Genomic DNA, 14,076 nt, shown 5'->3' on the forward strand with positions numbered 1-14,076 from the left:
GCAGATCTTGGCTGATCGCTGACACTGCTACCTGTCTGTGAGCACAGCAGGCCTGACTTCATGGGAGCACAGAGCTCAGAGTGCCATGGGGTACCACAGCATGCAAGCTGGAGGACATACTCCAGGAGCGAAGCCAAGGAAGTTCTCCTTGAGGAGGTGAAGATTTTGTCAGAATCCAGAAGGGAGCCTTGCCCCTTACTTACAGGAGGACCAGGGCCCAGGGGCACAGGACACTGCAGCCTGTGGACCTACCAGTTTATCTCCCCATCCTGGCTTGGGTGCCAGTCGGTGGACCCTAAAGGTCTGAAGTTCAAAGTTGACCTATGAAACTAAGTGATGTAATCTGCCACAGTTAGCACCTTTCTACCCTAGGGATGCTCTCTATATTATAACCATGGTACTTTATACTGATGTGTATTTTGTGTTTTTCTTTTTGACTTCAGTATTCCTGAAATTCCTTCTGAATTGGCAACACATCCTATTTTCCACTTCGTAAATATGACCCACCATTTATGCTCTGGTCAACATTTTGACATTTATCACTGAATCTATTTTTTTCTCCTTTATTTTTTTCATGTATTTTGTCTCATTGATGACACTCCCACCACTTAGTGCCTCTATAATTGTGATTACATTAGGCCATAGTAAGAATCTTCCCTGAAGTTTGTAAGTGGATGGTGTGTGTGTGTGTGTGTGTGTGTGTGTGTGTGTGTGTTTATGATAACAGTGCTTACATAATCTCAACAACCAGGGGCCCTGGGGACTCACAGTCGGTGATGGAACAGTTGGCTTAAATTAGGTTTCCATGTGAAATACAGTATTGCTATTTTTTTCCTAGCATTGTGGGAAAGTGTATGGAAAATGATTTGACTGATAGGAAATAAACCTGGATACATGATCAGGATGGAGACCCAAAACCAAGTGGTGTTCTGCACATGGGCTATGAAACAGGCCTCTGCAGGGGAGGGGAGTTAACCCTTTCCAGTCACTCCATGGTACAAGAAAGCCTGAAAGACCAATGACTTTCCAGAGACACTAATTTGCCATGAATTTCAACAGGAAAGGCTCTAAAGCCATGGAAAGACTATAGCCAGAGGCCTCAAGTAGTAATCATTTGGGTGACTTTGAGGAACCATTTTAGCTTTTCAGGATCTCACATATATCTGTAGGGAGAAGAGTTTGAATTTTCAACTCAAGGAGTTGACCATGTTATGATTCCAAGTGATTTCCCACTGTGGGGCAGGGCCTGTCGGAAACCATTCATTTAGCCTAAAGGAACAATTGGAAAGTAGCACCAAAGACTGACAGTCTCTATTAGCAAAATAACTTCTTAACCTAATGGAGTTAGAGTTTCACAAAAGTGGCTTTTAACTAGGTGAAAGGACAAGGCATGGAGATGGTGAGAGGGGATAGCTCATAGCTGCAGAAGGGTCAGCCCTGGAAATCCCAGAAGGTTCCTGGAGAGACCTGAATGCAGCTTCCCCTAGAGTTCTGAGTCCAGATCTGTTCTGCTTTTGCCTGAGGGCCAGTGTGGTCCAGAGCAGGTGGAGGACTTGTGATAAGGCTAAGGAGAGGTACTCTTCTTGGTGTCTTCTTCTGTTCCAGCTTTGTCTTCAAAAAACACAGCTCCAAATTGAGTGTTTAAAAGGACTACCTAGGGCTACGTGTAAAGAAACTATCAACTTTCATCAGATGAGAGAAAGAGCACTAGACTGGGAGTCCTAGTTTTGACATCAACAAGAATGGTGACCCCAGAAAGTCACTTCTCCTGTGAGCCAAATACTCAATCTGGAAAAATAGGGTTGGACTGCCCTCTACGGTTGCTGCCAGCACTAAATGCCATTAATTCTTATCTTTTTTTTTTTTCCTACTCTTGGACATTATGCCCTTGACCTTGAACAACCTGCAGTTGTCTGGGTCACAACGAGGTCTCTGTTCAAGTCTCACCTCATGCAGGCTGGGGAAGGCTCCCCAGGTTTCAGCACTATTGCTGATTCAAGTGTACCTAGTGAGGGCATATGGGGTCAAGACCAAAGTGCTAGTCTATTAACAAGTGAACTTATCAAGTCAGATGTTAGCCAGGGTGGAGAAATTAACTTAAATGGACACTGGTATCCAAACACCAAAGTACAGACAGTAGCAAAATAATCTTAAAGGTAAAGCAGGTGATTTCAAAGCTGTATATCATAAGGAGGTAAGTAGATGTGAATTATTACTAAATTTTATACTCCAGACTGCGTAGTAGTAGAAAAAAAAATTCTATTAGAATACATTTAATCCCAGAGTTGGAGAACATTAGCATTTATGTATATACATTGGGCATTTATTGGGGATTAGTAATATAGCTCTGAATCAGGTACCCTGAGTCCACATCCAACCCGTCCCACCTGCTGGGTGAGGATCTTAAACAGGTCTTTGGATCTGAATAGTCCTTGACTCCTAAAAGTGTTATGAAAGATAATTGTGATAACATAGGTAATGCTTAGAATGGTTCCTGGCACATAAAAAGTTCTCTGTGAATATTTATTTTCTTTATTTTGACTTTTGAAGTACATAATAGATTATATATCTGTAAAAATTGTCCAAAAAATGTTTTTTTAATTTTTTCATTTGATAATATGTATTTTATTACTTGTCTTTAATCAATGCTAAGTTCATTGATTGCATCTAGTCTTGATGTCCATCAAATATATTTCTATGAAAATTATCCTGAGGCCTTATTTTCTTATAGTCTCGTGGAACTGTATAGCTCTAAGGGATCTTATGGGAGGCAGCTATGCTCATCATTATAACTACTATTGCACTTTCAAGAGGGATCTTACCAATTGTCCTTTTCAGCCTCCTTATCTTAAAGATGAAGATGAAGATACAGAGACATTAATGACTTGTCAAGTTTCCATATCAAAGCAGTGATGGAGCTTTTTTTTCACTTCGGATCTCTAGGCTGAGTCCTTCCTTTACTAATACTATCTTAATTTAAAAAAAAAAAAAAAAAAAAAGTTTTCTTGTGAAAAAAAAAAAAATATGTGCCTGACTTCCGGACAGTTTCAGTGAATGCCCCTCCTGCATCTTCCAGGTGAGCTCCTGGGTAACATGGCTGATCCTCACAGCAGGCTCCATGGAGGAAAAGCGGGAAGTCTTCTCCTATTTGGTGCATGTGGCCAAGTGCTGCTGGAACATGGGCAACTACAATGCTGTCATGGAGTTCTTGGCTGGCCTCAGGTAAGTCAGCAGGAACACCATAATCTGGACAGTTTCCTCTGACTAGCTGAACAGCACTGAATTCCCCTGGCTGACATACTTACCCAAGCGAAGCAGTTGGGAGTGATCATTTTAGGGAGTATACTATCCTCTTCCAGAACCACCAGCCCTGTCCTTCACAGATGCTGCAGAATTGGCCCCTGTAGGCCAGACATGCTCCTGCTTCACTGTATCTGATCTGATCCCATACGCTTTGGCCAGGTTAAGTAAAATTACCTGGTGGCATTGCCCATTAACTCTATCACTGGTACCTCTCTTCCCCTTCCTGCCCATAAACCTCACTGTCACCTCTCCTTTCAGCTCTACCTGAATTACCCCAGCATTGTGAATTCCTGACCACTAACCGAGGCTAATATTGACAATAAACTTCCAATAATGTTGTTTTTTTCATTATCATTGAGCACTCACCGTACGTCAAGCACTGAGCTAGCTAAGCACGTTCCACTGTTTCTTTGGATTCTCAAGATTGTTTTTTGAGGTAGATAGTATTATTGTTCCCTATTGTACAAAAAGAGGAAACTAAAGAGTAGGTAAGTCATTCACACAAGGCATGGCTGGGGCATTGGATTTCAGAGCCCATGATCATGACCACTGTGATATTCTGCTCCTGTGCCTTCTCCACCAAACTAGTAACATCACAAAGTCTCCCACCTTCTTCCTTTCAGTCTTGGTTATGTTGCACAAAATAACTGCTCTCCTGCGGGAGGCAGCATGGGTATGAGGAAGGAGACCATGGGTTGTCCAGTTAGTAACAGGGGATCAACTTCTGCCTCCCCGCATCCCACCGTGGAATAGCTGTGTGATCTGGGCAAGTCACTTGACCTCACTGAGTCTCAATTTCTCTGTCTATAAAATGGGGATAATATGGAAAGATAGATGAACCTGGCACGCAGTAAGGCTACAGAAAAAGACGGTGATGGTGTTGTAATTGTTTTCCAAGATTCGCCAACCCTGTGAGGATTCTCACTATAAATAACTCTTGCCTTATAGCATCACAACATCAAGATCTTTCTTGGGTTCTCCAGATCCCTCCATAGAGACTCCAGGTTGGGCAAGGAAATGAAAATTCTGAGTGGGAAATCTTTTTGTCTTTTGAACTTTCTTACCTGAAAATAAACTCAAATGATCATCCCATTGGCATTTAAAATGACCATACAATTGCTCCCAGCATGACTCACAAGAAGGAAAAAACAGAACAAATATTCGAATAAGAGGAGGCTACTTCCAGATGATTCTGTTTCTTTTTGTGAAAAGTTTTCTATGAAGAACCTGTATTACATTTATTTTAGGAAGAATGATCATATTATGATAAAAATAGTGCACCAACAAGCAGGAGCTGGCTATTGGCTGAGGACCACACCTCTCTCTCCTCTTCCTGGGGCCATGACTGTGCTCACAGCACGGGGCTGTCTCCCTCCAGAGTGAGCACTGAGGACAGCAAGGCAAAAACCACTATGCCTTTTATGTCCCGCCTCAGAAGTCACACTGTCACTTCCGCCACACTGAACTTGTCACAGGCGACCAGCACTGAGTCCTTGTGGGTGGGGACTACCCAGGGCATACTACCGGGAGGTGTGGATCCCCGGAGTCCATCTTGGAGACTGGTTGCCACGTGCCAGGTTTTAGTTTCTCTAGAGACAATAAGAACTTCAGCATGGCCCTTGGATACTTAGAGTGATTTTGACTTTTCAACTCACCTTCGTTCAAATTTGGAATCCAGGAAGGCATTGGGTCCAGGAGATTCTCGTAGATGAGGAATAAACTCAAACCAGACTCCACCTCACTGATCCTTGTGAATTTTATCTTACACCCCAGGCCCACTGCCACCCACTCTCATGCTCCTACACTTGGGTTAACACTAAACTGATCTTTACGGACAGATGGGAAATGTATCAGGCATAACTGGCTCTTTAGTTGGAACAATGGATGCAGGAGATGAGTTGCCGAAAGTTCTCCTGATGGAATGATGGTGGAAGCAGGGTTTGTGTGCACTTTTAGGCTTGAAAGTGTTTGATTCCAAATAATTTAACTGCATCAGCATAACTAGAGGTTTTTCATTTTTTAAGAACTGGATGGGAAGGAGGAGTACCCTTGTTGTTAAATGACTTTGTTTTCTATAGGTATTGTATGTTTTGCTTCCTCTAAATTCTCAGCTCTTTTAAGGAAACATTTAGAAGTTCAGAAATTCATAACCAAAGACATTCACTCAATTGTGCTATCAATTCGAAATAGCCCAGATTAACAATAGAAAAATACTTAAAGGACATAATATGATGTATCCAGATAAAGGAATAACATTTAACTAACAAAATGATGTTTATCACTGATAAAAAAAATGATGCTTATGAAAAGCTTTATGTCGAGAAACAGGTAACATATGATCAAAACTCTCTGGGAACAAAACTGTCTATATTTAATAATATTGGCACTATTTCTACACTCATACAGAGTTAGATAGAATAAATACTGAAAGGAAATAGTCTGTGTTTCCTGTCTGATGAAATTATAGGTGTTTGTTCTATTTTTTGTTCCATTTTGTTTAGTTTTTGCAATAAGCATCTAGTACTTTTATAATCATAAAAAGACATAAGCATTTTTTAAATAGTGCCAGTTCTCCATCTAACAAAAAATAATTGATCTTTGCTGAAGTGTGTCCTTTACCCCAAGCATACCCTGACATCTCCTTTATTAACAAAAGGAGAAATCATTAAATAGTGAGAACAACCTCTCATTCACTCATTTTCTTCATTTATTTATATTCTACTTCACTCCTCAAAAAACAAACAAACAAACAAACAAACAAACCTCATCTGTTTTATAAGAACAGTTGTAGGACAACTTAGGTGAAATTAAAACAGTTGTATTTTTCCAATTCTTCTGCCTTTCAAACCTGCCCAACTGGCTGTCCCTACCCTGACCTTGGTTATACACTGGGAGATTCTGTGACTTTTCCAGTTATTCTTTTTTTTTTTTTTTTTTAATATATTTTTTTAATTTTTTTTTTTTTTTTAGTTGTGGTTGGACTTTATTTTGTTTGTTTATAGGTGGTGCTGAGAATCGAATCCAGTGCCTCACACATGCCAGGCAAGCGCTCTTCCACTGAGCTACAATCTCAGCCCCTCCAATCATTCTTGTAGTTAATAAGCAGTCACGTTTTCCACACTCATGAACAGGTATGATTCTTAGCAATATAAGGTTGATGAGGCTGGAGTTGAGGCTTAGTGTTAGAGCACTTGTTTGGCATGTGTGAGGCCCTGGGTTCAATCCTCAGTACTACATACAAATAAATAAAAAGATCCATTGACAACTAAAAAAAAAATTTTTTTTAAAGAAATATGAGGTTGAGTCAAAACACACCAAACACCCCAACAGGTTACCTGAGAGTACCTGTAAGTATGATACTACTTATTTACATTAAGCTAAAAATACACAATTCTGTAACTTGCTTAGCAACATAGACATGTATTGGAAAAGTATTAAAAACTATAAGTCTGGTATGGTGGCGCACGCTTATAATTCCAGTCACTTGGGAGGCTGGGACAGGAGGATCGCAAGTTCAAGGCCAGTTGCAACAACTTAGCAAGATCCCTGTAAGACAGAGGTTCTCCGCAAAGGCCAGGTAGCTTAATGTCAAGCTCAACTCAGTAGAAAGCAATTCTCCAAAGAGACCAACAGTGAGTTTCATGTGTACCACCAAGGGACTCAGATCAAGAGTAATAGATGGGGCAGGTTTTCTGTGGACATTCCTCCACAAAAAATCTGTACAAACTACATATAACCCACAACGTTTCCCTTTTGGCAGTAGCTCTCAGAAGAGCTCAAACCTCCATTCAGGACCGTAATTAATTCGTACCATAAACCTATATCCTTGTTCGTATGTCTTATTTAATTTTGAGTTTCAGTTCACAAAAACAATAGTCCTATCATTTCAGGAAGTTGGTGGGAGACAGAAATCCTCAATAAATATTAACAAGAACATGAAGAAGGTAGTAAGAATGAATTTGTATGGAATTTAGGATATTTGCTGTGTTCCATTATTTCTCCTTCTGTCTAAATAATGTCATTTCTATGCAATAGGTCCAGAAAAGTCTTAAAGATGTGGCAATTCATGGACCAGTCTGACATCGAGACCATGAGGAGCCTGAAGGACGCCATGGCTCAGCACGAGTCTTCCTCCGAGTACAGAAAGGTGGTGACCCGAGCGCTGCACATCCCCGGCTGCAAGGTGGTTCCGTTCTGTGGGGTGTTCCTGAAGGAGCTCTGTGAAGTACTTGATGGAGCCTCAGGCCTCATGAAGCTTTGCCCGCGGTACAATTCCCAGGAAGAAGCTTTAGAGGTGAGGCCTTTGGGAGCCTGTGCTCTGTGGAGCCATTATGGCCACTGGTCTCGTCAGCCCTGTCTGTACCCACTGCCACCGAGTCAGAGTAGTCCTTGTTATGTTGTTTCTGGGTCAGCAGGTAGGTTCTAGGACGTTCTGGAGGAAATGCCAACTGCTCAGGGCTCCCTATTCTTAGGTTAGGTTTCATGTGACACTCTGTAAGTACCCGTGGAAAAGGGTGTTGTTTCTGGCTTTTATTTTAAAGGCTGACAGGTTTTTCATATTGGGTGGGAATGCCTAGAGACAGGGGATAAAGAAGGTCAAGGGAGAGGGTTGCCTTTTCCAAATCAGTGGGAGAAAGAATGAAGCAAGTCAACACTGCCTTCTTTCCGTGCCTTGTGGGAAGATGCTCAGAAAGCAGATGCCTCATCCAAAGACGCGCTCCAGGCTTTGGTCCCAGCTGCCCCCGCTTCTCCCAGGCCCACTGCTTCCTGTTCCTGGAGTGGAGAGGATAGTGTGAGCTTGGCCTCAGGGCACTGGGCATTGGAAAAGGGGGCACTGAGCAACGGGAGGGATATGAAAATCTCCCTCCAGAGTGTTTAAAAAATGAAGCAAGGGACTGAAAAGATTTTTTTTTTTTTTTTTTTTTTTTTTAGAAAAAAAGAGCTTTACAGAGATTTTGAGGAGTCCCATATCTGGAAGTTCCAAATCCAAATCTAGGGTCATTCTCACCATTGTACCAGCATTCACCATCTATAGTCCACACCCAGCCTAGCAAGAGTGAAAGACTGCTAAAACCTCACACCAGCATCACCCCGTGCCAGGAAGACTTGAGACCCCAAACCCCCCACCCCAGCAGGTACAGGCAATGCCACTGGCTGACAGCTCTCAGGTGTATCACCTGTGATAAGTGCAAGAAATAGAGAAGGCTGAAATTGAGCCAAGCTACACCCACACCAGCCCCCTCATGTCCTAGGAAGAGGGGAGCCCACATCTCTGGGCCCAGCTGCAGCTCTCACCTTTGATGGGTGAGGTTTTCTCATCAGAAAACAGATAAGAGTTTTAAAACCACCCAGGCGCCACTGTCCTACCGAAGAACATATGAGAAATAAAGTAAAAAGGCACTGGTTCTTAATGTTTTTCTTGGGCCCTGTCATTTCATCTTGTTTCGTAGCACGGTATACTTTCATCATGGTGTTCCTCGACTCTCAGTACAAGGATAAAATAACTCTGCCCTTCCTCTGTAAAGTGGCTAATGTTCTCCCTAGGGAGCTCTGAAATAATATTGCTTTTTGTGTTTTAAATCCGAATGGAGTGTTGACTCCTACAGGGTCTAAAGTTGTCTCAGTGGAAACAAGTTCGAGTTTTGATATTTCACGTGGTGAAATGAAAAAATGTTTTTCCTGGAGGTTCTTGTTTTCTTTCCAATAAAATAGGCACAAATGCTGTTATTTATTGCTATTATGATTTCGTTTCCCTAGCCAAGTAGGTTATTCAGACATATTATATTAAGTTGCAATAAAAAACTCTCAATATATTTTCCTGTAGTTTGTAGCAGATTACAGTGGACAAGATAATTTCTTGCAACGAGTGGGACAAAATGGCTTAAAGAATTCGGAGAAGGAGTCCACCGTCAACAGTATCTTTCAGATCATCAGGAGCTGCAGTCGAAGTCTGGAGACGGAAGAGGAGGATAGTGCCAGTGAAGGGGACAGCTCCAGGAAAAACTCCCTGAAGGATAAAACCCGATGGCAGTAAGTTTTTCATATGATAAAGGGGCACAGAGCATTTCTTTTTTTTTTCTATTGACAGTCTTTTCCCCACTTTGGTTTAGTTGCATGTGCACACCTATAAAAAACCCACCACCTGGGCCCCTATGCCATGCTTCCTTATCCTCAAACCTTACCAATTCTGAATTAGAATTCACCTTTCTTGTTTTGCTGCTTTGTTCTAAGACTAATGCTCACAGTTTAACAATTTAACTTCTTGCCATGTGTAATCCTTGTTTTTTAAAGATGAAGATGAGCTTATAATTTTTAAATTTATTTTTAAATAATACATAAAAACAAAAAAATCATAAGTATTAATAGGGTATCTGTTATCCCTTTCTAAAAAACCTAGGCCGGGCACCGTGGCACATGCCTGTAATCCCAGCGACTCAGGAGACTGAGGCTGGAGGATCACAAGTTCAGCACCAACCTCAGCAAAAGCAAGGCACTAAACAACTCAGTAACAACCTGTCTCTAAATAAAATACAAAATAGGGCTGAGAATGTAGCTCAGTGGTCGAGTGCCCCTGAGTTCAATCATCCCAGGTACCAAAAAAAAAAAAAAACCCTAGGGTTATCCTGCCATTTTTTAAAATTCAGCAAATTAAATTAAATTTCAAAGTATAAACACGATCTTTTATTCATTTCATAGTTTTCGTAGCAGTAGTTTTTAATTAATCCTTGAACAGGGTGCTGGGCTGGGTATCTTTAATTTAAAAAGTACTTTGGTAGGTTGGAGGTGATACCCAGAAATCAGCACTTGTAGCAGCTTTGCCCAAACTCTGGATGATTCTAAGTCAGGAATTCAAGGTTCCCACTTTGAGAAATACTGCTCCATGAAGTGTTTTAAAGTTGGCCCTACTAATTCAGGGGATCTGATGCTTAGTAATTGTTCTGACAGCTTATCAGTGGACACTGCAGCCCAGTCAGACCTGCTTATCCATAGCCAAAAGAAACAAAGAAGTCAGTGCTTGGGCATCCCTTGTCTTTCTTCAAGGTCTTTCACTCGTGGTTAAGCCTAACCTCAAAGGCAGAGGCTGGCCCAGGGGAGGGACCCTTTGAAGCTATCCAAAACTATTAGGTCTATTGACTTTGATATCTTTGATGTCAAAGGCTTTATTTGTAATCAATACTCATGTCTCATGCCCTGCCAGCATCCTGGAGTCCCACATGTGTGTTCGTGTGTTTGTAAGCCATTGCTACTCATTTTGCAAAGCACAAGCGCGCGCGCGTGTGTGTGTGTGTGTGTGTGTGTGTTGTGTATGGTCTGCATGTACTTTCACTGGGAAGGACAAACTGTTTTTAGAAGGTAATTTCTTTAGAGTTGTGCTAGATTCTTAAAATTGGTTGTCAATACAGAAATGAATAACTTGTGTCTGAATTTCTAATGCTATTAAGGAAATAAACCTAATTTCCAGATTCCTCTAAAGCCTTTGAGCTTTCTTCCAGACCTCCCTCCCTAGTTCATTCCCTCAGAGGGACTATGCTCCAAGATTGTTACTGTTCTTACCTCAGGGTCTAGGCCTTAATGTTTAAATAGCTTGCAGATATCATATACCTTTTTTTTGTTGTTTCATTTTATCTCAGATCAGTGAACATCTGAATGTCCTCTCAGTGACAGGTTGCTGACATTAGTGGCAACCTATGCACAGAGAAGACCATCTATAGAGAAGCACATCTGCCCAGGAAGCATCTCATTGTCATTTAAGTCCTTAGTCTCTGCCTATCCCATCTGCCCATCTCTCTCTATAGGTATCTTTGTGACCATCTAGTTGCTTCCACAAAAGATTTTTAGGCATTTATAAGAATAAATATAAATAATTCATATTAAGGAGAAGGAAAATAAAACACACAAAAAATGTACATTACATTGTCTGTATAATGACTAAATTATGTTCCAAGATTCTTAGTAGTCAACAGAAAAAAGGGAATCCTGATTCATGACAAAGTTCACAAGTATTTTTTAAAAAATCAAACAGTTGCTTGGGAGAAGTATGTCTTCTCCTCCTGGTAAGATCTGGCTAAATTCCATCCTCAGGTTCTACTCTTAAGGATACATCATCACTTCATGTGGAGTGGGCTGTGTGTTTGTGGGTGTGTGTGTTATGTGAAGATATCAACTTTCTAAAGTACCTTCAGGAAGGTCCCTTTTGATTGAGTGGCAGAGACCTAGACTCTGAGCTTTGTTTTTACCCTCCTTTTCCCTCCCTTCAGCTTCCTTCAAGTGATAAATTTCTTCCATCATTCTATCCCTCTCCTTAATTATTTTAATTTCAATTTTCTGCTCATTCCCATGTCCTAATCATTTTCTCATCTATGTCCCAAGAACATTCTCCTCTGCTGCCCATTTTCCAGACCCTGTTGTAAGCACTCTTAGAAGGGTGAAAAACACAAAAATGTAAATATTTCTTTTATGAAGACTGTGAAGTCATATTGAAATCCTCACTCTGAGACCTTTGTACCTAAGTACCAATAATAGTTTCCTTACTCCAAATAACTGCTTCTCTGAAAGGAACCTCTGGTCACACACAGGAGGAGGAGGGAATGTTTAATGGAATTCACTGAAGCCAGATCAGCAAGCACTATTTCCCTGACCATCTGCCTCTGCCTGGGAATCCATTCCTGATTCAGAGCCCTACGTTAGAATGTCTAATGCAGGACAGTATGCGGCAAACTGATTTGCAGATCCCCAAAAGTCAGAGGAACTGTGCTTCATTGATTTGACTGAAATGAAGAAAAAAAATAACCGCCAGCCCTTGTTCATGTGGCAACCACCAGCTCTGTGAAAAATTATATCAAAGAAAGAAAGATAAGCATCACATGGGCCTGTAGCTCATGCAGGCTGTAGGGTAGGGAGGGCCTGGGTGGTGGTAATGAGGTGGTAAGGGTTCCTCCCAAACTCTCAGCCACCACAGTCCTGCCAGAAAACCCATTGCAAGCATTCACAGAAACCCCAGAAAAGTGATCATCAGAAGTTCAAGATCTCAACAGTTGAGAGAATCTCATAATGTCAATGGCATCTTAAGGTAAACGTGGCTAAACTCTATAGATGAAGAAGTGGTACTCAGAATGCTGAAGTCCCTTGCCTAAGTAAAAATAGCAGAGCTGGACCATAAGTCTGAACATGTGCTCAGTTGCAGGGCAGGACCCTTTGTCCCACAGTAATTGAGGCATTTCTTTTGACAGGAAAGGGGCTACCCCTCAACTTCCTTTCATATCTAGTTCACGTGGGTCAGGAACATCTGAATTCTAAAAGCATCCCAGTTATATTTTATATGGCTGCAAAACTCACTTATAATAAACTTTATTTATTTACCAGCAACAAGAATAAATAAGCTATGTCTGTGTATATGTAAGTCATGGAAACAGAAGAGCAGCATGTGAGCCCATTGGGGAAAAATGGAAATGGGGGTGTGAAAGATGGTGGAATAAGACAGACATCATTACCCTGTGTACATGTATGATTACGTGAATGGTGTGAATCTACATTGTGTACAACCACAGAAACGAAAAGCTGTACCCCATTTGTGTGCAATGAATCAAAATGCAGCCCGTAAAAAGAAAAAAGAAAAAAAAAAAAAAAAGAATATAAAGGTATGGAGAGAAAAGTGCTGGTTCTCATTCTCACCATTTTCAGCCCTGCTGACCCTCACTGAGGTGCCGTAGCTCAAGAAGGAATCGTACATTTGGAGAAATGGGATGTAAGAAGATAATGAATTCAGACAAACCTTTCAAATGGAGGCTGCTGGAACTGGTCAAGAGATCTAAGCTTGCAGTCACATTGCCTGGGACTGTCTTGATTGAGTCTTACTATCTGTGTCACATGGATGGGTCAGCTTAACCTTACTCAGCCTCTGTTTTGACATCTGTAAAGTGGAGGTTATGATACTACTTCAGAGGGTTGACCTGAGGATTATTTGAGACAGTACATGAAATCCAGCAAAGTGAACAGCATATCATAAGTGCCATAGAAATGGTGGTTATTGTGATTAACGTCTGCCATCCTGTCCTCCAAATGCCAAGCTGAAGCTCTGGGGGTGGTCACATTAGCCCATGGTCATATTGCAGGAGCACGATGACACTCCTCTCCCTTCCTGGAGAGAGCTGCGTTCTTCGCCCTCCACACAACCTCTTAGAGACTTGCTGGGAAGATGATCTAATGTCGCAGGGATGGAAAATAAGAAAGCGAAGCATAGGAAAGTTGGGTATTGGAGAAAATAATTCCCAGGGTTAACCATATGCACACAGGTATACAGATGGATGCACAAACTAATACAGTGGTAGCAAGCTAATCATTTATTCTCCTAAGGAGATGGAGTACACAGGTCCCAACTTTGAAACCACCCACCTTACAACATCCTTTGTATACAACTGACTGCTTCAGCCCAGGCTGGACCTTAACATGATCTCCCTCCTCTTTTGCTGGGGACGTGCAGGACCTTCTGTTTCTCTCTCTTCCTGTCTCCTTGGCCAACACCTGCCTCTGTGACTTATAATAAAGAGTCATTTTCTTGCTGAGTAAAGGGTCTGTTTAGGTTAATTTATCTCTTGAATCACAGTTTGAAACATGGACATCATTTTCACAGAGAAGTCATATTTGTATGGGTGATTTTGTTCTATAACATTGACTTTGTAGACACAATCCAGACAATAATAATATTAGCAATATTTATACCACTAATATTTATTGAGAGCCTACTTTCAGCAAACTCTGGTCTAAACCCTTTAC

General features: G+C 41.3%; 1 protein-coding gene across 3 annotated transcripts in view; it reads left to right on the forward strand.

The window, feature by feature from the left end:
- The window catches only part of Plce1 (phospholipase C epsilon 1), a 280,344-nt gene that overhangs the window by 196,550 nt on the left and 69,718 nt on the right, over window positions 1-14,076 (forward strand). For all 3 annotated transcript variants that reach the window (XM_047553007.1, XM_047553006.1, XM_047553008.1), the window contains exons 5-7: window positions 3,077-3,222; window positions 7,339-7,597; window positions 9,128-9,333. In XM_047553007.1, the coding sequence (XP_047408963.1) occupies window positions 3,077-3,222; window positions 7,339-7,597; window positions 9,128-9,333 (611 nt within the window). The remainder of the gene's footprint in view (window positions 1-3,076; window positions 3,223-7,338; window positions 7,598-9,127; window positions 9,334-14,076) is intronic.

This window comes from Sciurus carolinensis, chromosome 5 (genome assembly GCF_902686445.1).
Source record: "Sciurus carolinensis chromosome 5, mSciCar1.2, whole genome shotgun sequence".
Classification (NCBI taxonomy): domain Eukaryota; kingdom Metazoa; phylum Chordata; class Mammalia; order Rodentia; family Sciuridae; genus Sciurus; species Sciurus carolinensis.